Source organism: Anser anser (genome assembly GCF_964211835.1).
Source record: "Anser anser genome assembly, chromosome: 7".
Taxonomy (NCBI): domain Eukaryota; kingdom Metazoa; phylum Chordata; class Aves; order Anseriformes; family Anatidae; genus Anser; species Anser anser.
In genome coordinates, this window is record NC_139727.1 from 10,496,762 (window position 1) to 10,520,475 (window position 23,714).

A 23,714-nucleotide genomic window follows, 5' to 3' on the forward strand; every position below is an offset into this window, starting at 1 on the left:
GGAAGATGTGTCTCCTGCTGTCTCAGTTCTGAGAGGCTGTTAAGCAACAGGAAGCTAATGAGGAATTTGATTTGGACTACAGTAAAGCCCCAAAAGGTGAACAGACATGAGTAGCTACCAGAGAAACATGCTAAGAATCAGTAGCGTCAAAACATACCTCAAGTTCCTGCTCACTGAAAAATTAGATGAGAAATGAATGCAGGCATGAACTTGAAGGTGTTTGGAACAAGAATAGATTTTGTATTCTTACAATTGAAAAGCCGAAAATGGTGTCTTTGGAGAAAAAACAATACTTCTCCAGTTGGTTGTGGAACATTTTGACAGGCTTCCTCAAAGGAGCAAAGACAAGATAGGACAAAAATGATGCCAAAGAGCTGGGAAGAGAAGCGGTCATTGGGAGGGGAAGAATCTTCCCAGGTCTTGTAGCTGCTTCTTGCATCTCAGAGATGGATACCAGTGCAGCATTTGTAGTCCTCGCCTAGCCTGTGACTGGCAGAGCAAATGTCTGAAGGATACAAAGAAGAGACAAGGACAGATTAAGGTGACACACAGAGCAGACGCAGGCATAGCATGAACAAAACAGGAAAAGAAATTTCAGCCTGAACATTAAGAGACTACTCAAGCCATGAATTTTATTGGACAGCAAAGTATTCTCCAAGGGGGGAAGTGGAATTTCCATTGGCTCAGCCATTTAGAAGTAGAGGTATGTCCTGCAATTTCAGGGTTGGAAGCCACGCTATAATTCAATAGCTCTCTTTTAAGTCTAACTGCATAACTGTCTATTACAACTAACAAGAACATCAAGTATTGCTGGAGCTACCATAAGCCTAGGCATAAACCCTTGAATTACTTTCTATCTTCTCCTTCTCATCTATTTTTCTGCCTCTCTCTAAGCATTACTGCCAAAGAGTGAAGCAGCATGAAGTATGGGTGCAGTGTAAAAACAAAACAGATCGTTCACCATTCCTTGAAAAAAGCGTTAGGACAACCATTTTTAAAAAGAGGTTTTGCTTTATTAAACACAGCTTTCACAGAAATGGATGGGCACACTTTCACATACAGCCCCCATCCCTCATCACATCTGTCCCACGCATGAAGTTTTGACTTCAGGAATGCATTACCATGGACAGGTTGTCCCTGGGGGCTTACACCAAAAGCCCATCAGCTGATGGGGCTGAGGCTCGTGCCCCCCGCACTGCTGACCAGAGCTGCCCAGCGGGCACCAAGCCCTGCCTGCCCCCTCAGTGCCACCCCACGGGCACCACCAGCCATGGGATTTGCCAGCCCCTGCCAGGACCCCCTCTTTCCTCTGCTCTCCAAAGCTCCTGTGTGTGTTTTTCTGTGCCTTTAGCCTCACCCATGTGCCTGTCTGCCTATGGAAAGCAGACTGTAGTGCCTAGCAGGAAGGGCAGGAAGCTCAGCTACCACTGGCACACAGCAATACAGGGCTTTTGCCTAGTGGCCAAGGCAAAATGACTGATGTTTTCTCAATAATTCCACTCATGCGATAATTTATTGGTTTCTGTTGGACAGCCCCACTATTTCATGCACAGAAATACATCTGAAACGAAGCTCCTGTAAATGGACTTTACCTTCTATCTTCTTCCTTTTCCCTTATCACACTTCTAAAGATTTTAACATACTTGTCAAAGTAGGTGAGCTTCTACTCTGGACAAGATCAGATAAGCAGGTCTTTTAATCGGAAATGATGTAGGAGAGAGACACATAATTAGTTTAGCACTAAGTGCTAAAAACTATCACCATACCCTTAAGAGGACAAGCTCTCTGTTGCAAACATTAAGTACTTGGGCTATTAAGAAAATTAATATTTTGCAGATATTAGGAACTCTAACTCTCTGAGTCATTGTTTGGACTCCTCCTATCAGAAAGTTGTTCTCCTGTGGAAGGAAGACTTTTAAGGACACCCAATTAACTTAAGCCCATTGCTGACAGCAGGCTGCATCATAGCAGTTGTTGCTTCTCTCTCTCTGTAAAATCATCCTGTTACTGCATCAAAAACAACTGTCATTCCAAAGTGCAAGGACTATCAATTCCATAGGTAGCAGGACAAGCAGGCACAGACTGTATATAGCCATTTTTTCTCTTTCGGTACTCATTTATTTTGATTTTTGGAGAAAAAACTTTCTCATTTTCCGAAGTTCCCAACATAGGTAGATCTGTCTTCTAAAGCTAAACTGAGTGTTAGAAGTGGGACCAGTTGGTCATTCTAAATCCCCCTCTCCCTGCATGTTCAACTCTAACTGATATCATCATCAGACTTGTAGGTTTATATGCTTACACATGTGGTATATATTTTCTGTTGTTTCTGAAACCATGAAGATCCTAAACATAATTTCCCTTCCTGGGTTCTGGGCCTTTTGGGACTCAAGAATAAATTCCTGTACATGGCAAAGCAGTTATCGTGACCTGCATATTCCTTCATCTACAGTGTCTAGAACAAAGTAAGAAGTCCTGGTGCAGTCAGCTCTGGTCTTTCTACAAACCTAAAACCTTCTCCTTCTCCTTGACATTAAAAGTGGCTTTCCAAAACTGCTTGTTATGCACCAGAGGACGAATGAATTACATCACCTCCTTCACGTTCCTCCACTCAAATCAAATAAGCATTACATCTTCTATGCTTTGGGATAAAAGAACAAAATTTTTAAAGTCATCTCATTTCACCCTGCAGTCCCATCCCAAATATAATTATAAGTTTCTAAGCCAAACACCAGGGTGAAGTTTTTTTTGTTGTTGCTTTTTTTTAATCTACTGTGAGTCCATCAACTCTGACCACCTTTGAAGGTACATTTCCTCCCCATTAGTTCCATCTAGTCAAAGAACCTCACGTAGTGATGACGCATCTCTTGTAGATAAGGGTATCCACTGATTTGATTTACTAAGAAGGCTAAATTTATTATGCAACATTTTACAAGTATAATTCTGCTTTCTCTTGATGGTAATAAATTCGATATCAGTTCCCCTGAGACAAGAGAAACAGTCCCTTTATTATCCAGACATGACCCCCAGAGCCAGATTCCATTTTAGAGACGGGAAATAGCCATATCTCTGATTAAAAGGGAAACTTTAATCAAATAAAGTGCCTCATCAAGCAAGAGCCAAGATTCCAATACTCCTGACTGCAGCACAGCAACGATCCAAAGTCAGATCTGCCCCCAGCCCATTACCACTTACTGCAAACGTGACATCCATCCCAAACAGGAGGTACAACCGTCAGGAGTTTCCGTGTCATCCCAGGAGCTGCTCTGCCAGTGCCCTGCAGAAACATGTTCTCGGGCTGCTCCCCAGGCTCTGTTCAAAGACCCGAGGAAGATGGGCTTTGGGGCATTTGGGTACGTTTTTGCGCATCTAGATCAATTTCAAGGGTGACAAGTAGCCTAAACCATGCAGCCAAGCGCAGCAGCCCTGGCCTTCAGCTCAGCACCCTTCCAGTCAGACTCTTCTGTTCTCTCTGCTCCTACACTCTGAAGCAGACTTTTGGAGTGTTAGGATACTGGCTCCTTCAGAGTCCCAGCTCAAGAGCTCTGTCCCTATTGTCAGTGGTGTATTTCTGTAGTTTTACGTCGGGCAATAAACAAATATGAAATAACAATAGCAACGACAATGTGGATGTCCTGGGGTACTATGAAGTGTACTTTAAGCCTCCACTCATATGTAAGCACAATTCTGTATGCCGCTCCATGCAGAGATCTGTCTTAAAGTCTTGCTGGTCATCTAGACAGTTCTCTTGCAACAGAGCAAGACTCTGCAACTGACAGATAAATCACCTCCCTTTCAGCTGCGGAAGCCCAGCTACGCAAGCAAATGAAGGCGCCCGAACTCCACATCCACCCAGGAACCGCTGGGCTGGGAGATCCAGTTATTTCACAGAGTCTTCGGCAGATAGCCCCCTTGGATCAGCCCACGTGTAACGTCTCGGTTACGGGAGTAACGAAATTTCCCCTCTGCTTCGTGGGGAAGCCACGAAGCAACACCGAAGCCGCTGCGCTGAGCGATGCCGCCCGCCCCGCGGGGCTTCCAGCCGCGGCCCCGGCCGGGCACAGCTCGGGGAGCCGGTAACGGCCCGGCGGCCGGCGGCTCGTCTCGGCTGTCTGTCCGCCCGCCTGCCTGCCTGGGCGCTACGCGGGACGGGCACGGCCTCGGTCTCTGCCCCCTGCCGCGCCGCGGGGACCCGGGACGGTGTCGGAGGGGCCGAGCCGTCGACGGGCGGCCGCCGACCCGCGGAGGCTCCGTGCTGCCGCGCCGTCGGGGCGGCGAGAGCACCCCTGGGGGCGGGCAGGCAGGCCCCCCCCGTGCCGGCCGGCCCCGCAGCCCCCTTCCCGCGGCCGCTGGGCGCCGCACGGCGGGGCGGGGCACGGCGGGCGGGCGGGGGGGCGCGGGTGGGGTTTCGGTGCGCGGCGCTTATTAGTGTGGTGATGGAGGGACGGCCCCGCCGAGCCGCCTCGCAGCGGCGGCGGCGGCGCGGGCTAGCGGCGGCCGCGGGGAGGTGAGCGGCGGCGGCGGCGGGCGGCTCGGGCGGCGGCGGTGGAAGAAGAGGAGGAGGAGGAAGAAGAAGAGGAGGAGGAGGAGGAGGAGGAGGAGGAGGCGGCAGGGCCCCCCCCGCCGTGCCCCCTGCGGGCGGCGGCGGCGGGGCGGCGCTGCCGGCGATGGCGGAGGCAGAGGCGGGGGCGGCGGGGCGGGCGCGGGCCGCCGTGGCGCGGCTCTCGGAGGCGGTGGGCGAGCGGCGGCGGCGGCTGGGCACGGCCATGGGGGAGGCGCGGCGGCAGCGGCGGCTGCTGCTGCTGGTGGTGTGCGTGGCGCTGCTGCTGGACAACATGCTCTACATGGTCATCGTGCCCATCGTCCCCGACTACATCGCGGCCATGCGCGGCGGAGGGGGCGCCGCCGGCCCGGCCGCGCCCGCGGGGGCCAACGAGAGCGGCGGCGGCGGCGGCAACCGGAGCCTGCTGCCCGCCCGGTACCCGCCGGCCACGGGGGGCAACGAGGACGTGCAGATCGGCGTGCTGTTCGCCTCCAAGGCCATGCTGCAGCTGCTGGTGAACCCGCTGAGCGGCACCCTCATCGACCGCGTGGGCTACGAGTTGCCGCTGCTGGCCGGGCTGGCCGTCATGTTCCTCTCCACGCTCACCTTCGCCTTCGCGGCCAACTACGCGACGCTGTTCGCGGCGCGCAGCCTGCAGGGGTTGGGCTCGGCCTTCGCCGACACGGCCGGCATCGCGCTCATCGCCGACCGCTACTCGGAGGAGCCGGCGCGGAGCCGCGCCCTGGGCACGGCGCTGGCCTGCATCTCCTTCGGCAGCCTGGCCGCGCCCCCCTTCGGCGGCGTCCTCTACCAGTTCGCCGGCAAGCGGGTGCCCTTCCTGGTGCTGGCCGCCGTCTGCCTGCTCGACGGGCTGCTGCTGCTCGCCGTCGAGCCGCCCTGCGGCGCCGGGGCGCGGGCCAACATGCCCGTGGGCACCCCGATCCACCGCCTCATGGTCGACCCCTACATCGCCGTGGTGGCGGGCGCGCTGACCACCTGCAACATCCCCCTGGCCTTCCTGGAGCCCACCATCGCCAACTGGATGAAGGAGTCGATGGGGGCCAGCGAGTGGGAGGTGGGCCTCACCTGGCTGCCCGCCTTCTTCCCCCACGTGCTGGGCGTCTACGTCACCGTCCGGCTGGCCGCCGCGTACCCGCACCTCCAGTGGTTTTACGGGGCCCTGGGCATGGCCATCATCGGTGCCAGCTCCTGCCTGGTGCCCGCCTGCAGGAATTTCGGGCAGGTCATCGTTCCCCTCTGCGGCATCTGCTTCGGCATCGCACTGGTGGACACGGCCCTGCTGCCCACCTTGGCCTTCCTGGTGGACGTGCGCCACGTCTCTGTCTACGGCAGCGTCTACGCCATTGCGGACATCTCCTACTCCGTGGCGTACGCCCTGGGGCCCATCGTGGCCGGCCAGATCGTGCACACCATGGGCTTCGCGCAGCTCAACCTGGGAATGGGGCTTGCCAACGTGCTCTACGCCCCTGTCCTCCTCTTCCTCAAAAACGTCTGCCAAATGAAACCCTCTCACTCGGAGAGGAACATCCTCCTTGAAGAAGGACCTAAGGGACTCTACGACACCATCAAAATGGAGGAGCGCAAAGGCGTGGGCAAAAGCCTTCGGCCAGTGGGTGAGACAGAGGAGAATGGCACGGACTCTTACCACAGAGACCTGGCAGGGGTGTCTGAGGAGGACTCGTCAGATTACGAGTACAGTTAGGTTCTCCCACGCAACCTGGGAACAAGGAGGGACGCGTGGGAGAGGGGAAAGGAGGGGGATGAGAGTATTACTGCATTCTGTTTCTGTACCGATGTGCAATATATACAGTTTAACCTTTGTCATGATGTAATGGCTTTCTTCTTCTAGACTTACTTTAATCGGTATTTCCTTCAGCATTCTGGCAAGGTGTGTCTGGGGGGGCAATCCTGAAGAAAATTATCAGGGTGATCATTGGCCTAAATCTAGGGGGGGTCCTTCCAAAACAAACAAAAAAAATAACAACAACAACAACAAACAAAAACCAGCCTCGTAGCTGGGATATAATTGTGCAAAGTTTTCTCGAGCTGAAACTGTGTGACATAATGTATATCTGTAAAAAAAAAAATAGAAAAGCAAAAAAGTCTGTGTAAAATTTCAAATGGTGTATTCAGGGACTTAATAAATCTGGTGTACATATACTTAGATTTTCAGTTGGTTTCATATATTTAAGAAGAGCAACAACTATCACAATGTCTTGTTCTTCCTTGGGAATAAACTGAAGTATTGTACTTTTTTTTTTTCTCTCTTGTGCTGCTCTCCGGTAAGTGCAATATGCTGTATTATGTTGAAGTCCGAACTACAAGAATAATAGAACCTGAATAAATGGAACTGAAGGGGATCGATTGTCTTTGTTTCGTTGTTGTGGGCTGCTCGAGGGAGGGAGCTTGGTTTTACTCAGTGTAACCCCTACGGTAACAATTCCTCCTAACACCGATCGCATTGGGTACCAAACTGCCCAGCAGGAAAGCCCCGTAGGAAATGCTCTCGTTCATTCTTTAAAACATACGTTAACGGGGCCGAGCAAACAACATTGCACTGCCAACACGCTGGCCGTCGCCTAAAAACGGCCCCGTGGTCCCAACTCGTACTCTCACACGAATTTAATTTTAGTTTTCCCGATCATGAATTGCAAACGTTCCGCAGGTCACACTGCCAGCAGCTAGCAATGCAGAACCGCAAAACGCTTTTCGTGGTGCTGAACGCTGCCGCGATCGCACTGAACGCGCCCAGCGCAGCCGGTGGAGGTTAAAGAAAACAAAGAAAAGCGGGGAGAAGGGCTTGGGCAAACGGTCGCCAAAAGTGGAAGCCTTCGATCCATCCGCAACGGAACCTGGGCGCGTGTTTTGCTCTGCGAATTTCTCTCGAAATAAACCAAAATCGTTTATTTTAATTCCTACCTCGTTAGGAAACGAAATAAAAGACTTAATTGTCGAGAGAAGCAAAGCACGGACACGAACAGCCGCGGCAACTACTGAAGGGCTTCCAGCCGTCCCCGGGGAGCCGGGCGCGGCGGAGGAGCTGCCGCCGAGCCGCCCGGGACGCGCAGCCCCGCAGCTCCCGTCGGGGCGGCCGCGCCGCCGCTCCCGGGGCGCAGAACTCCCGAGAACAGCGCGGCGGCGCCTTGACACGGCGGGGCTGGCCGAGGGCAACGGAGCCGAGCCCCGTTCCCCTAACCCGCAGCCTCCCGCTTCGCGGTGCGCTGCAAGCCGGGCGGTGCCGCACGGCCCTGGGCCGGGCCCGACGCTGGCGATGCCCCCCGTGGGCAGCCCGTGCCGCGGGGAGCTGCGGGCCCCCGGAGCTCCCCCTGCCGCCTGCGGGGAGCTTCTCGGCTGCCCCCGGCGGTGCTTGGGGCGGGCGGCGAGCCTGTTGCGCGCAGCGAGAGGGGTGGGCAGGGCAGGGCCGGGCCGGGCCGGGCCGGGCGGTGCCGGGGGCGGGGAGGAGCCAGGCGGCGGCGGGGACGCGCCGCGCTCCGCTCGCCCTCGCCCAGAGGGGACCCGGCCGCCGAGGAGGTGGCGGTACCCCGGCCGGAGCCGCCGCGGAGCGCCCCGAGCAGCAGCAGCAGGTAGGGGCGGGCGGCGCGGCCCCGACGGCCAGAGCCGGGCGGGGGGACGGGGGGACCGCGGGGGCTCGGTGCCCTCCCCGGGAGCACCGCGAGGGAAGGGCCGGCGGTGCCCGGGGCTGCCGTGCCGGGAGCGCTCCCCGTGCTCCCGTGGCGGCTGCGAGCCGCGGGGGTTCCTGGCGGCAGCAGCGGGCTGCGTGGGGCCCGACCCCGCCTGTGCGCCCCTGAACTTTGAGGGTTGGTCCCCGGAACTTTGAGCGGGGCTCCCTGACACCGCCGGGGCAAGCACCGGCACAGGGGGGAGCGTAACGCCCCGGTGCGAGGTACGGCAGGCTGCCTCCGGGTCCGACCGCACGGAGAACTCCGTGTATATAAGCACAGTGCTTACAGCACTGCCTGTCTGCTGTCAGCTACCCGGGGGATCAGTGCCTTTTGTTGCGGATTTGAGCTGCTGCTGGGAGCTGCGGGGAAAGCCACCGGCTCCCCAGCCTGCCGTGACTCGCAGCTGTCCCGCTAAGCTGCTCACCCTGGCCTGCCAGCTAAGCTAGCTGTAAATAAAAACAGCTAGGATTATTTTTTTCTTTTGCTTAATAACTTTGACACTGCACCTCACAACTATCTGAGTGAGCAACTTTGAAGTTATCGTGCATTTCTGCAGGATTTTCTCTCCTGTCAGTTTTCCTTGTTCAATATTAAGCAAATATCGGATTGGGTGTGATGCTAAGCCGGCAGCTGCCAAACCAGAGACAAAGCCTCAGTTCATCCACATGACAGAGGAAAGTACAGTTTGCTCTATCACCACCAAACTCTTTATCATACTCATTTTACAAATATGTCAGTCTGTTATAGCAATACTTCCCATGGACTCCAGTATGGACCTGGAGTTTGTGTGGTATTTACTGCAGTTTGACAAACAACATCAGCAAAGAAAGAATAGAAGTCCCAGTGAGGAGAACAGCAAAGCAAGGTTTTCCTCTAGGGGAAAATAGGGTCTCTGAAGACAAAATGGCTGCTTGGTATTTGAACGCTGGGGGGGAGCTGAAGCCAGCACAGCTACAAGTGAGCAAGCCACCGTCTTCCAAGAGCTGCAGGACGTGTCCATTATTTGCAGAGCTTTGAACCTGTGTTGCTAGGAGTAGAGTGCGCTGCTATGTGATGAGACTCATGTAGCACACGAGAGGGAGTGGAGCAGTGCAGCGGGTTAATGTGGCCTTTCAGCAAGGGAAATCGTCTCTCACCTGGGTTGAAATCCTGAGCAGATGACAGATCAACATGAGTTTGCCGTGTGGCTCATTGCAGTGCCCCAGGGACATCTCTCAACCTTACACAACCTACTTCACGGCACATGGCCCCACTGGCAGTGCAGGACAGGATCAACACAGGGTGTCAGTGACAGTGTACAAGTTGTACAAGACTGCAATCACCAAGCCAGTTCCTCAGGAGAGGAATAACACGAAGCCCTCCCTGCCCATCTCTAACCAAACCTCTTCATTTCACTTCACACTGAACATTTTATCCAAAATGTTTTTAAAAGCTGCTGTAGAAGTAATTCAGGTGCCCTTAATTTGTAGTCCCAAGGGTTTCAGAAAGAAAATATGACTTTTTCTATTTTGTCAACAGATGCTTTCTTTTATATTTTGCTTACCCACAGTACAAAGTAATTAAAAGGAAACTCCTGTGATCTGTCAAGACCTGTCTGCACACACAGAACTACTGCTGCTTTAACCGTACCACTGTAACTGAAGGACAACGGCTTGGTGTGGGCACTATTATGTGAAAAGAAATATGTCTTGGTATAGCTTATTCTTGTACAGAAAATGAGTAAGAGGCATCTTTAGAGCTGAAAACTGAGATAAGCACAATACCAGAGAGACACGCGCAGAAGTATTTGCTCTGTCACAGATGACTTCTGCGACTTGTGTCAGGATAAGCCATCTCCCTGGATAAGTAGATGCTATTTGGAAAGGCTGCTGGTCGGAGCGTCTCAAACACAGCGTATGCCACTTTTCCCAGCCCTCCTGCAGCCCAGGAGCTATGCCCCGAAGCACCCACACCCTGTGAGCTTCCAGCCTGCAGAGGGAAAGGCACATCTCCATCGAGCCCCTTTCTACTGCTTCCACGTCCCTAACACGAAGGTGACAGCACCTCACTGTGTCAGTGGATCAATACATTTAAAGACTGCAGTGCTTTCAGATAAAATGGTAAAGGGAGGACATATAAGATCTGTAGATAGTTAACTGCAACCTCATGGCTACTTGTGCTGACACAAGTATATTCACAGAACAGCCACCTCTCTCCTCCAGCTAATGTCTAACAGTAATACAAAGTGTGCAGATCATGACACAATGCATTGCAAAGTAGATAAGAGTGAGAAAATAATGCTCGCTGAGAAGGGACTGTTTATGCGCATCAGATAGTTTTGGAGAAATAAATTTATAGCAAAATGGGACAAACAGACTGTCAGAGCAATCTCCACAGGGCTCAGATCAGCTAGCTTTGAATCTTGTACTTCTATTTCTCTTCAGTTTTGCATTCTGAAGCTTCTGTGTATGCTTGCGCAGGGAATACTTCCCATGAACATTTTGATTATAAATAATGGGTACTGACTGGACTTTAAATCTTTTCTATTTCCAGAACTGAGGCGTGAGGCTCTGTAAGTGCCCCCAAGTGACTTCAATTTTTGTCCTCTACAAAAAATATCAAAAGAAATGCAGGAATGCCTGTCCTAGAAAAAAACATGCAGAAGAAGGAGAAAGATTCGTCCAGTAAAGATGAGACAGTAAGTGACTGTTTTCAGGAAAAGAAAAAGAAAAAAAAAAGAAAAAGTAGGTTCAAGATGGATTACTTTTAACAGCTGTCAGTAAGACTAATGCTGTAAATTAATGTAAATTAATTTAATAATTGTAAACCAAGCTCTGTTCTAGAGCTGTTTTCTTTATTTCAGGGAACACTACTTAACCTGCAGCAGTTTATACTCAGGAACTAATATTAGTGCTTCCCATATCCACATGCAGTCCTCCTCCCAGCATCCCAAGTGAAATATTGCAATATAACAAACATATGCATTACTACATGGGCAGAGATGGCATATAGTTATTTCTTAACAGTACAAAACTATGAAACTATCACATATGATTCATTTGCAAGTGGGTTTAAAAGATGCCGGATGTTTATGCCTATCATTAGTCATTTAAATCCCTTTGTGTTTAAAGCTTTTTTCCTTAAGCAGACTCATGAAAATGTACAATAACCTTATCCAGAAAGGACAGGGCAAACTCGAGTATCAAAAAGAAATTTGGCACATTTATTTTTTCTAGCCACAAAATCAGTGACAGAACAGAGTCCTGACTAAATACAGCTTGAAACTGAAGAATTACCATTCTTTTATTTCTGAGATCCAGGGAGTATTAAAGGCTGAACTGGATTTGCATCTCCGTTAGTAATGGGTAATCCAATGACACTGTTTATGAGTATCTGTCATCCTCAGTTTCTAGATAGGGAAATGCAGCGCAGCACTGACTTTCCTGTGTCTGTCACAAGGCAGTGTGGGGATTTCAGCTCAGAGGACACCCACTCCCTGCTGTCTGTTCGGAGCCCTTCCTCCATCCTGCTCCCTCCCTGCATGGACTGGCAAAGGAGTCTGCAGCTAGCCTTGCTCTGAGCAGCAGGTGGGACTAGGTGACTGCCAGGCATCTCTTCTGAACGAAATCATGCTGTGGTCATACAACCTTCTGAAAATGAATGTCTGTTACATCAAGTGCAAGTGAAAAAAGCTGAACTTCACCTGTTTAAGGAGACAGGCAAAAATCTAATAAAAGGAACAGACTCTCCAAAAGTTTATGGTCCACACTCACTATTCTTTCTCAACTGGGAGACACGTCCACCTCCATGAGGATCCGTGCTTAGAGCATCAGACCCTCTTGCAATTTCCCAGTCCTTCATGGATTACTTCATTGCCTGATTTTCCCAGTGCCTCCATAATTCCTCTGGCTTTTAAATGACTAATTACACTTCACTTGCTTAATTTTACATTAAAAAAAAAAAAAAAGAAAGGAAGGTCAATTGTCTGGACAGCATGAACATGTTTTCTTCCCATATCCTATTGGTTTCCTTTAGCAAACAGGATAAGGATAAAGCAAGTATTAACAGACATGTTTTTTATCACATTTTCCGGGAGTGTTTCAGGCTGACCGACAACAGAGTTTTGGCAGGGTGACACTCAGATTTATTGAGGTTTCTCATTACGGTCTTCTTGTATGTAGTCAGTGCTAACAAACAGGCAGACCAGCACATTTTCTATTTCTGCAATTTTATAACCAATCATGTTATCAAATATTAACCCAGGGTTTTACTGATCACAAGCTAAGTACATTCTTTACTAATGAAGTACCTTCTCATAATGAATTATTTTATTATGTTTGAATGTATTTGAAGATTTTCCCAAGTCTAGTTCAGAATATATGCTTGTGTCATGCCAATTTGTTTGTTTGTCCTAGGATTTCTAGAATTTTTACTATGGAATATTCTCTTTTTTTGGGGGGAATATTCTTTTTTTTTCTTTCCCACCTGTTTCTTGTCATATCCATTTGAAAATTTCATTGGCCAGAGGCCTATAAATAGAGCTACTGGAGAGGCAGCACCACTTCAGGATTTCGTACAGCTGCATACTATGGCGTAAAATCCAGGCACTTTATGACCTAACGAAACTCCACTGAAGTCACACAATTACATTTGCAGCGATCAGTCATCTCAACTGCTAAAACAGAATAAGTGGATTCAAAAAGGGATGCAATATATTCGTCAGCAACAGGACTATCACAGCTATTAAATGCAACAGTCCTAACAAAGCCTCCAGTTTGTTCTAACCCACTGCTTGTGGGGTAGTGCAAGAGCCTATATAAGTAGGCTGGGCCTCCCCTGATTCCTCTCCATTTCCCAGAGTATCTGTTACTGACTGCTAGCAGAAACTGCTGGGCTAGGCAGGCACTGGTTTCAGCCCACAGAGCCATTTTGATATACATTGGCCTGCACTTGCAGATCTCAAAATCAGTGTCCAGTCCATATACTACTACTACAAACCAAATACTACTACTGCTACAAAATGCTGCTGTACCAGGTCTACCTGGGATGGAGTTACTTTTTTCCACAGCAGCCCATAGGGCACTGTGCTTTGGATTTCTGACTGATAAACTGCTGATAACGCACCACTGTTTTGGCTGTTGCTGAGCAGTACTTGCACAGCATCAAGGTGCACAAGGAGCTGGGAGGGACACTGCCAGGACAGTTGACCAAAGGGATATCCCATACCTTATAATGTCATGCTCAGCAGTTTTGGGCTGGGTAGCTATTGCTTGGAGACTGGCTGGGCATGTCTGTTTGTGGAAGGTAGTGAGTGATTGCCTTCGCATCACTTTTTTTTTTTTCCCTCTTTCTCCTCACTTTTTTTTTTCCACTTTTCTTCTCACTTCTCCTGTTGGGGGAAGTGAGCAAGCAACTGTGTGGTGGTTTTGTGCCAGCTGGGGCCAACCCAACTGCATATCAACATCCACCCTGCCTATCTAACAACAACAAAACAGGACATTTTGGGAACAAGCAGAGTTGCTTACTAATCTTTTTTTATGATTAGGTTGTGCCAAAACTTCCGGTTCCACCACTGCAACAGACCTTACGCATGTACCTACAGTGCATGAAACACTTGGTGCCAGAAGAGCAATTTAGAAAGACCAAGGGCATTGTGGAACAGTTTGGGATTGCAGGAGGCCTGGGGGAATCGTTACAGCAAATCCTCGAGGAAAGAAGGGAAAAGACAACAAACTGGGTAAGAAAATACAGATTAGAAAAATAATTGCTGTATTGGAAGATGCTCTTTTACAAACTATCTGCAATGTTCTATATATGATCACTGCTTTCTTTCAACAGGTCTCTGCAAAACAGGAATCACGTCAGGTTCTACCAAAGGGAACGAATATTTCAAACATATTAGGCTAGAATTTGCAAACAGTGTCAAAATCCACGTCATTATTACATTTTCAGGTCAACAGTTTGTTGAGATACATGAGGGAATTCATGCATTTCAGGACCCAGATGTAAGTGCTACCTGTAGGACTGTAGGACATCCTTTTGGGATGTAATTTCAGCTTTTCTCTTCAATGACAGTTAGACTCAATAAGATTTTTTATTCAAATTAAAAATGAAATCTGATAGGGCTATAAGAAGTATACTGTACACCCATCTAGCCAAAGCTCTGTTCTTGTCAAATCATTCTGGAATGGAATACTTTGAGATAGGAATTCCTGTTTAAAATAAGACTGCTCTTTGACATTCATTGTCATGGTGTACTAATGTAGTTACTCCAAAGTACCTTCTTGGTAGAATATACACACACATACATATATATAGCACACAGGCAATGCTGAGACCTCAGCCTTTAAAAAAGTCTAGGTTTCTCCTTTCCAAGACAGGAAAATTAAATAAGCTATAGATAAAATAGATTTCAAACTTCCACAAAGTCACAGCTCATCCTGCCTGCATTCACCATGTAAGAATATGGCAACTGGAAACTAGAAACACTGATTTTATTGAAGTCCTTCCACCCCAGCAAGGGAAAGAGCCACTCAATGGTTTCATAGACTCAGTGACATCCTGTAGGCTTGCTACTGATGTCAGTGAAGTGTTATTTTTCCTTAACTTGTCAGTTGTGTGATCCACTAGAATACTCTATCAAATTGTTTCCATAGTCAGAAAAAAAGGCTACAGTGCTGGCATTGCTTAGTTTCTCTTCTACTTGTTGCCTGAGGGCTCCACTAAATAATGCCCAATCTGCTTTTGTTATTCAGATCATAGAACTTCATGGTTTTGGTGGCTAACTTAACCATTTCTTAAATGGCATTCCTGTTAATGCCAAGAGAAAACTCTTCATTTAACCACTTAGAGCATGAAACCTTCAGAGGAAGGACATACAAGCATTTTCTGAAACATCTCAGCTTTAAATACTGGTTATTAAAAACAAAAACCTGATTCTTAAAATAAATTTAATTTTTTTTTTTTTACCGGGAATTTTACTTGACGGGGTACAGCTCTGGTCTGTTCTCCTGAAGACTCCTGAGACTGTGGGGGAAGCATCTGTTCTAACAGCAATGAAGTATCTCAGAGGAAAGCTTTTTCTACTGATGCATGCATTCATAATTATTTTTGCATAATTTCATTGTTGTGTATAGTTACTATATGCAAAACATGCCCACTAAACTCAGACAGATCATTTCATCGTTTAAGGAAGTCCTCCATTTTCCAAACAACAATTCTTTAAGCCCTGCTCAGACATAAAGAATACCACTACCATACCTCTGTGTTTTTGATAAAAATGATTAGAAATATAGTCTGTCTGTCTGGGTCAAGCACTGGTAATTTGCATTTGTGTCAGTGGACACAGAGGAAATTCTCCAGGGGCCCTATTCACGTGCCAGTATCTCCAGGACCAAGCCATTAGGCTCAGAAAATTCTTTTCTCACTCTGCCTTTTTCAGGATGGTATCTGACGGCTAACAACAGAGCATCTTGGCATTGTTGACAAATATTTGTAGCCCCTTGAGGAAAGCCACTGCTAAGCAAAATTCTGTCTGCCTCTTCAATATGTCCCAGTCACTATGCAGGAGTCAGCAGCTAGAATGTTGTACTCCAAGATCTTTTTCTCGTAGAGGGAAGCAAACAACAAAATACCAAAACCACCACAATACAGGGCCTGTTTGGTTTTTAATGGAACATGCTGTAAATTGCCATTGATTGAAAATGGGATTATGGAATTGCGGCTGATTTCAGCTGAGCTGAGGTCACAGAGCCCAGACTGAAAATGCTCAGCGGCTCCATTAATCAGAGCCCATGCCTGACACCGGGGGCACCAAGCACCCCCCACCCTGACTGCTGTTCTGCGTGTCGCTCCTAGCTCTAAGACCGTGTTTTGTCCCCTTCCCTCCCTCAGGTGTTTAACTACTGGCTGGATGACATGTACCTCAACAACCGGCTGCCTCTCCCAGTCAATTCCAGCCCAGCAATTATTTTTGCTCGTCAGTATTTCAAGGATGTAAATGACCAGCTAAGGTAACGTACTAAAAGTTTGCATCTTTCACTGAATGAAAGGATATTTTAAATACACTGCTTTTGCAAAGAGACAATCAACTTTCACTGAAAAATCAGGGCTGTAACTATTAAATGATTTCCCAGAAGAACTGGAGTTACTCATACAGTGATTCAGAAATAAGTGTCATTACTGTTGCATTTATTGCATGAAAAAAAATGTCATGGCATTTATCTCTTTTTTTTTTTTTAAAAAAAAGGAATATATGCAAAGTGTTACACTGTATAATTCAAATAAACCTTTTTTTGATGGGAAAAAGAAACACTAATTTCTGACATGTTCTTTAAAGGAAAATAATCTGTAACATGCCATCATTATGACACTTACCCTGCAAACTGGAAAGGCCGTATTGGTATTAAATTGTCCTTTCCAAGTGCTCAAAAGGAAACACAGAAACACAGGGGATCTAAGAACAAGAATTCAGAAATCATTCCTCCTCAGGAACACGGCTTCCTTCAGGCCCGTCTTTCCCAGCTCCTGAACTGACCTTTCTCCTTTGAACTGTTACGGGCAATTACAGTCATTTCAAAAGTGGAAAGATAGAGGAGTCGCCAGGCACAGAATATACCTCTCCAGAAACCCCTAAAACAGGATTCCATTTTTCAGCCTTTGCCAAAACATTTTATCCTTTTAAACAGTAAACCAGATCAAATCTACTTTCATATAATGCAATTTTCCTCTTTGCTTTTAGCACTCTCTAGCTGCTCATTACTGGAAGAATTAACTGCATATGAATTTATGCTATTATAAACCAGCCAGAACCTCAAAGCCGATATGTTATTTTAACATTTTGCATAGACAGCCAATGTATCTCTTTACTTTACTTTAAACATAACTATAAATGCTTCCATTCATTACTGCCTGAATTTATTGTGCACACAGCTTTCTAAAAACCTCAGCTTTGCATTTGCTAATGCACATGCTTTAACATGGAAATATTTCTCTCAGAGCCTCCCATTCAGACACAATGTGAATGGGCAGTGTCAGGAAATAGTACACCTGTCTGCAGCCCTGCAGAAAGAATATCTGCTTAGGACAGGAAGCACTCTAATAAATTGGACAGCTTATGAGTATTGATATTGAAACCCATGGTAAGGATTCTATTAAATATTCAGCCTCTGCTCCCATTCTCTGAATAAATGCTTTCAGGCTTCCTACTCTAGCAGTTTAACCATTTGAAGGGCCCATCTCTAGGATTTCATATTTCTCTTGACGTGAATTAATTTAGGATTTGGGTGTAGGCAGGGGACTCTTCTTGCCAAGCCAGACGACTTTCTCTCCGTTTGCTGTGTTATCAATCATTCGGGCTCTCCTCTCTCTCGAAAACAGTCCAGCATTGCTGAATGACAAAAGACTGATGTCACTTCTGTCTGTTACTTGCAGGTTTGCTGCCAATCTTATTTCGGGCGTGCAAGACTATAAAACTTTACTAGACACGTAAGTAACTTGGAAGGAGAGTTGCTGTGGAGCCCTGCTCTATAGGGCTTCTGATTCAAGGGTGCTTTAACATGCCCAAAGTCAGGCTGTGTCCCACCTCTCCAACATTTGGAAGGGCTGGGGCTCCAGCACGGCTGCTTCAGCAATTTTTTATGTGCTTTCCGCTTTATTACTGCAGTCTAATGGCTTGGGGAAGGATGCTTTTTGATGCCTGGCAGTCATCACTTACACTTGTGCAGTGCAGCCCAAAGGACACACACAATCTTCCTAACAGAGCTACTGAGAGCACGCCAGGAGGGCCATGCTCCCCAGACCGAAAGAGCAGCAGTGCAGGAATGCAGCCCGCACCCCTACCTGGGTACCAGCCACCTGCTGGAGTGCCGTACCCACCGGGTATGGCACCCTCCATGTAGAACATCAGCCCCCTGCACCCTCACCAAAAGAAAAATAACGCATCCCACCAGAAGAAGGAAGCCTTGCCACGAACAGTCTGATTCAGTGGGTAATAAAAACAAACAGGTTGCATATTCCATTGTTACTTTCTGTATATAAACTCAGGACGGGAATCCATTCTTTTTTAAGTCATGAGGTAGCCCATAACAGCATTTTACAAAGCATCACCTAGCCTCACCCAGTGTGTTCCAACTTAACTGCTGAAGTCACTGCTCCCTGAAGAACAGAAATAGTGGCAAGCCAAGCACAGCAGACACCGCACCACAGTGGAGAAGGGATCATTTTCCTGGCTGGAAGTACAACAGGCCTATGTGATATGCTGTAACCAATGCTTATTTGTATGCAGAAAGCAAAATCCATGTTTAAACAACATAGTCCCTATCTTTTATGAATCAGATTAAAAAAATAAAAATTAAAAAAAAAAAAAAAAACAGGAAAAAAGGGAAAGATATGTTTGATTTTTCACTTCCAAAATCTGACAGCTACTCAGAAAGTATAGAAGTAGTACTTTTTTAAGAAGTGCCTTTGTACAAGATATGCCATAGGCCAGCACTGATGTGCTATGAAGTACTGTTGCATACTAATGTAGTTCATTGCATCTTTATATAACAGCATCTGAGATGAGATAAGAAACCACATTACTCAACCAAAGGATAATTTAAATTATTATTTTGGCCTTACTACTCTAGAGCCAAAGACTCCTGTGATCAGATTTGCTTGCCTTAGATCAATAATCATTTAAGTCCTCAGTAGAGCGCTGTCGTATTATGATTACTGTTTGCTTATCAGCCCTCCTTTATAATTATGAGGACACTCTAATTGTACCATCTTCGGTTCCTTGTTGCTGCTAAGGACTTTCACCAGCGAGTGTGCTGCTAGCTTCTCCTGGGCCATCCCACATGCAGATGCGCACATCCCAGCCCAAATCCAAGTGTTTAGTTTTAACTGTGCAGTTATTCCATACAATTGCCAGGAATAAATATTTCAAAGCATGCCAAACTTGCTAATGTAAGACAGTCATAAGATCTTAGACATCTCCTAAATTGGTATAAAATTTTTGGTCCCATCAGTCAGAGTTAATAATTCCTTTCCTAACTGCTGCAATTACAGATTGTTTTATCTAAATCTACCATGCTAATCCACTATTTTTGATTATCATAGATGCTCTCTAAGACTTTTTAACACTCGTGTGCTAAATAACATGTTAAATACAAGAGAATTTCTGCATTATACAAAAGGAGAGAAGGGGAACACTAATAATCCTATTTTCTGATGAGGAACAAAAAAAAGGTTAAGCAACTCTACAAGGAAATAAGCGCTACAGAGACTTCAACAGCCAGGAACTGAAGCGCATATCCCTGGTTTAGAATTGCTGCAGTCCTAAAGAGACAGTTAAACAAGCTAAACTAGCATAAAATGCTACCCTGTACCAGCTGCTTGACGGTAACCGTCCTTGTGTGCTGCTTTGCCCTGGTCCCTTTCTGGCAGGCTTGAAGCTTTGTCCTTTTTTGCTGAGGAAAATCCTCTTCATCACAAGATCTCCCTCCTCTTGTGGTCTCTGTAGCCTCTCCTGAGTGACAATACCATTATTTCCTGCTGCAGTGTCAGTGGGATATTTTACAATCCATAATCATAATTGCAATAACTTTTTTTTCTTGCCACTAAAGAAGCCTTTTAGGAAGCATTGTTTCCATATGCCTTCCAATTAAAAGGGAATGGGTTTTCGGTACTTACTTACCCATAGATCTAAGTAAGGATTTGCACATAAGCAAGGCCCTCTGGAAAACAGAAATGACCTCTGCGTTGCCCCAGCCATTCCTGTTCATCAGGCACGGCCCTTGGGTCCAGAGAGGATGCCTTCTCACACGCCACTCTAACCACTCGGCACAGAACAGGGCTGCTGTCATTTGCACTGAATTCCATTGCTATTTTTTTTCAAGGTGCTACATCTTTTCCAGCCCTCCTGCTGCTGCTGGCTTCCGTCCGGGCAAGTTTCCGGGGTCCCTTCTAGGCAGGCTTCCCAAGCACATCGCAAAGCTGCTCGTGACCTGCTATTTTTTCCTTTCCCACTAGATGATAATGCAATTGCTTAACGAATATGCATGAGGCTGCCAGGAATGATGTATTTAACTTTGGTATGGGAATTCATCTATTTCCCTTATACCGTAATCTCGTTTTATTATTCAATTTGTGTTGTACCTGATCTAATTGTAACAGAACAAAGGACAGATTAGATTTCTTTTCCTTTCTCTCTCTCTCTCTCTCCCCCCTCTCTCCCCTCTTTTTCTCTGGCTTTGTTTTTCTTCTTCTCTCTCTCCAGCCATGCTTTACCTGTTGATTTTGCTCGTGGACAGCTGTCTGGTCATCCTCTCTGTATGAAGCAATACTATGGACTCTTTTCTTCCTATCGTCTTCCAGGACATACCAAAGATACCCTTGTGGCCCAGAAAAGCAGTGTAATGCCAGAACCAGAGCACATCATTGTTGCTTGTAACAATCAGGTAAATGGGTGTTCTTTTTTTATACCTTTCTATATTTCTTAGTTTGTTTAAATTTACTCAAGAAGAGCCTAATCAAATCACTGTTCAGAAACACAATTAGCGTGCTATGTATGAGCTTGCTGCTTACCAAGGATTTGCTGTCAATATTTCCAAAAGATGCTTCTGCAGCATTTTTGTCCTTAGCCCACATTGTGTTCTAAGTACAGTGATGCAGAAAAGAGGAATGTGGCAGAATTCATTTGACTTCTTATTCAAACAAAAATGATTATTAAGCAGAGGAGAAACCACAGCGGAAAAAAATCTTATTAGAGTGCATTTGCTGGAAATGCTCTTCTCTTGACAGTCAAGTATTGGCACACAATGCATGACATATAAACCACCTTCCCACGTAAGGGGGACTAAGTTATACCTGCAGAAGTTAGCACAGGTGCAAGCAGAAATACTGAAGCATTAGAGCGAGCTTGGCTCAACCAGCAAGTGCCCTCAAGCAGCAGAGTACATTGGCTGGGCAGAAGACCTTATCACCCAGCTTGACGTTGTGTAGCACTGCAGCTGTAGTGTACCCACAGGCCCTCTTTGAATGAAGGGGTAGATCCCAGCAAGTCCCTTTTCCAGGAAGTCCTGTTCTTCACCTCAATAGGAAGTTCTCTAGGTTCTGTAGGCCATTTTTAAACAAATAATACCGTGGAAAGTATTTACATACTTTGTGGTTTTATCTCCTCATGTGCTTTTAGGCTTATTCAAATAACATATGTTTTATTTGAGTCCAATGTACCATGCAAGTCCTCTATAGCCACTGCTGTAAAAACCCAGCAGAGGTGAGCCCTGGGCCAGTCCCCGGTGGTTTTGCTCTCCGTGGTCCACAGGCCTGGCTCTCCAGGCAGGACTTCAGCACCTTGAAAACATCTACCCAGGTGAAGGCAAAATGTTATACCAGTAATGGTCCAACACATCTGTGACTGTTCTTCTGAATTGTCTTTTTTTTTTTTTTTTTGCAGTTTTTTGTTTTGGATGTTGTCATTAATTTTCGTCGTCTCAGTGAGGGAGATCTTTTCACTCAGTTACGAAAGATAGCCAAAATGGCAGAGAACGAAGAGGAAATGCTGCCTCCAATTGGCCTGCTGACAACAGATGGAAGAACAGAGTGGGCAGAGGCCAGGACGATCCTTATGAAAGGTTAGCAGCAGCAATCCCAGCTTTCTCTTCTTCATCTTCTTGCTCCTCTTCCTCCTCACCATCATTGCCTTTCTTTGCTGGGAGTGAACCTTACAGCAAATATAGGACTGAATGTGCAACCTCACTGCTGAATTTTTCTGGCAGGAGGAAAGTCAATACCTGTAATCATTCAGATGTACGTTACAAAGGAAGCAGCAGATATGGTTTGACCTTGTGGTTGTGTATGTTTAAGTGTTACGCCATGTAAATAGCTCTCGTTCCATTTTCTGATTTTCATCACATAAATTGCATTACATCAGATTTTGTGATTTGTCTCTTTCTTCATATCCATTATGTACCAATAGGAATGATGTACCCTCTTAGCTTTTGGCAACTATTAGATATTTTTTGTCTCATCTAACAAAGGCACGTAACAGTTAAGTACCTATTGAATCTAGCTGTGTACTCTCTCTAGTCAATGGAGAAAGAGAGAAACTACCAAGACTGGTTCACCCAAATCTTAAGTAAGTATCTAAGAAAGGTGACACCAATCATAATCTGGGGATAGTTACCTCTCTCTTCCAACAACAGACAGCATTTAGCTGTCTTAGATGCTGGACTTTGAAGGCCCGACTTTGAAACAGATGAAAATAAAGGGTGGAATCAGTCCCCCCTATTGCTTCACACCTTAGATATTTCACCTTGAAGCTAAATGATATAAATGCCCTATTTTTACCCTTTTAGATGACTTAGGTATTCATTTTTCCCCTGTGAAAAATGTTAACTCAACTCTTTATTCCCAACTCAGCAATGCTATAGAAAAGTTTGCCGTTTTACCAATGCCATGGAATATACGAGAGCTGCCAATAGTCTCAAAACATTTTTAGCATCCCAGGGAAGATACTCCCTTTTCCTATTCAAAGTTCTCTGTGCTTATAAAGGCATTATATATATTGCTATATACACCCACTCCTGACTGATATTACAGGTTAACAACAGATTAACAGAGGCTTTAGGAAAGCCTCTGGCTTTCCTAAAATCTGCATGTTAGAACTACAGAGCATCTATCCCACTGTGCTCTCCTCATGCTCAATCAGTCAGGTTGTAACACAGTAGCTTAAAGAAAGTTAACAGAGGAAATATGATTATTTTTTTTCCCTGTTAAAATAACAAGATCCCAACCTGATGCAATTTGCAGGGGATGATACTCCTGTACTAGTGAATGCTGGTGCTGATGAATTCTGGTGTGTGTACTCTCATGATTAAGGATGCTCAGAAAGTGTTTTTTAAGACTCAGAGGCACCTTCTAGCTTACCTCTGTTAATGCAATGAGATTCATTCTGTGAACAGGGAAAATTAGATATTTAGAGCTGCAAGGCATGACATAATTCATTACGGCTAAAATCCGCTTGCGTTGAAGAATTTTACCTCTCTGGATTGACACTGGACACTATTTCTCTGAAATGCTTGGCTCTAATTTGACTCTAAGATTCTCATTTGCTTTTAAGCCCATTAATACTGGATAGCCAGGCCCTGTTCAACTGTTTAGCTGCTTTTGTTGTCAAACTTCCTGCTGGTAGAGCTCTCACTCTCAGGAGCTCCACTTCTCTGTCCCCCTGCTCAGCAAAAGTTTTGCTTGTGCTTCTCGAATAATCAGCGGAATTAGAAGGTCTAACAAACCTGAAAGAAATTTCTCTGGATGGCAAACGTGGGGAGGTTACTTCAGCATCAAAGAGGAGCCGAGCAACAAGTAACAGGATGTTAGGCAAGGATAGAAGGGAAACCTTCAAAACTGCCAGCCCCAGTGGGGGCTGGCACACCTTACTCCTTGAAGAGCTGGAACATGTGCAGACATCATTCTGCCCCTGCCACTCTACATGCAACTTCAGATTTGCT

General features: G+C 46.6%; 3 protein-coding genes across 5 annotated transcripts in view; 2 read left to right on the forward strand and 1 right to left on the reverse strand.

Annotated features, from left to right (window-relative positions):
• LRIT1 (leucine rich repeat, Ig-like and transmembrane domains 1) overlaps positions 1-23,714 on the reverse strand; it is a 131,509-nt gene that overhangs the window by 71,981 nt on the left and 35,814 nt on the right. The window contains exon 3 of one of the 3 annotated variants that reach the window (XR_014587138.1): positions 21,842-21,998. The exons of the other annotated variants lie outside the window; for them this stretch is intronic. The gene's annotated coding sequence lies outside the window, so the exon portion shown is untranslated. Of the gene's footprint in view, positions 1-21,841; positions 21,999-23,714 lie in introns of those variants that run through there. 3 annotated transcript variants of the gene reach the window in all.
• On the forward strand, positions 4,695-6,919 carry SLC18A3 (solute carrier family 18 member A3). Its single transcript, XM_083844848.1, has one exon. It carries the CDS (start codon positions 4,764-4,766, stop codon positions 6,261-6,263), a length of 1,500 nt encoding a protein of 499 aa, XP_083700974.1. The 5' UTR covers positions 4,695-4,763; the 3' UTR covers positions 6,264-6,919.
• The window catches only part of CHAT (choline O-acetyltransferase), a 36,167-nt gene continuing 20,458 nt past the window's right edge, over positions 8,006-23,714 (forward strand). The window contains exons 1-7 of the mRNA XM_083845357.1: positions 8,006-8,145; positions 10,777-10,921; positions 13,769-13,960; positions 16,117-16,235; positions 17,656-17,709; positions 20,483-20,663; positions 21,662-21,839. Coding sequence (XP_083701483.1) covers positions 10,859-10,921; positions 13,769-13,960; positions 16,117-16,235; positions 17,656-17,709; positions 20,483-20,663; positions 21,662-21,839 — 787 coding nt within the window. The 5' untranslated portion in view covers positions 8,006-8,145; positions 10,777-10,858. The remainder of the gene's footprint in view (positions 8,146-10,776; positions 10,922-13,768; positions 13,961-16,116; positions 16,236-17,655; positions 17,710-20,482; positions 20,664-21,661; positions 21,840-23,714) is intronic.

What these genes read in the sequence shown, in the direction of transcription:
- SLC18A3 (XM_083844848.1), top strand. Translation starts at nt 4,764, where the DNA reads ATGGGGGAGGCGCGGCGGCAGCGGCGGCTGCTGCTGCTGGTGGTGTGC.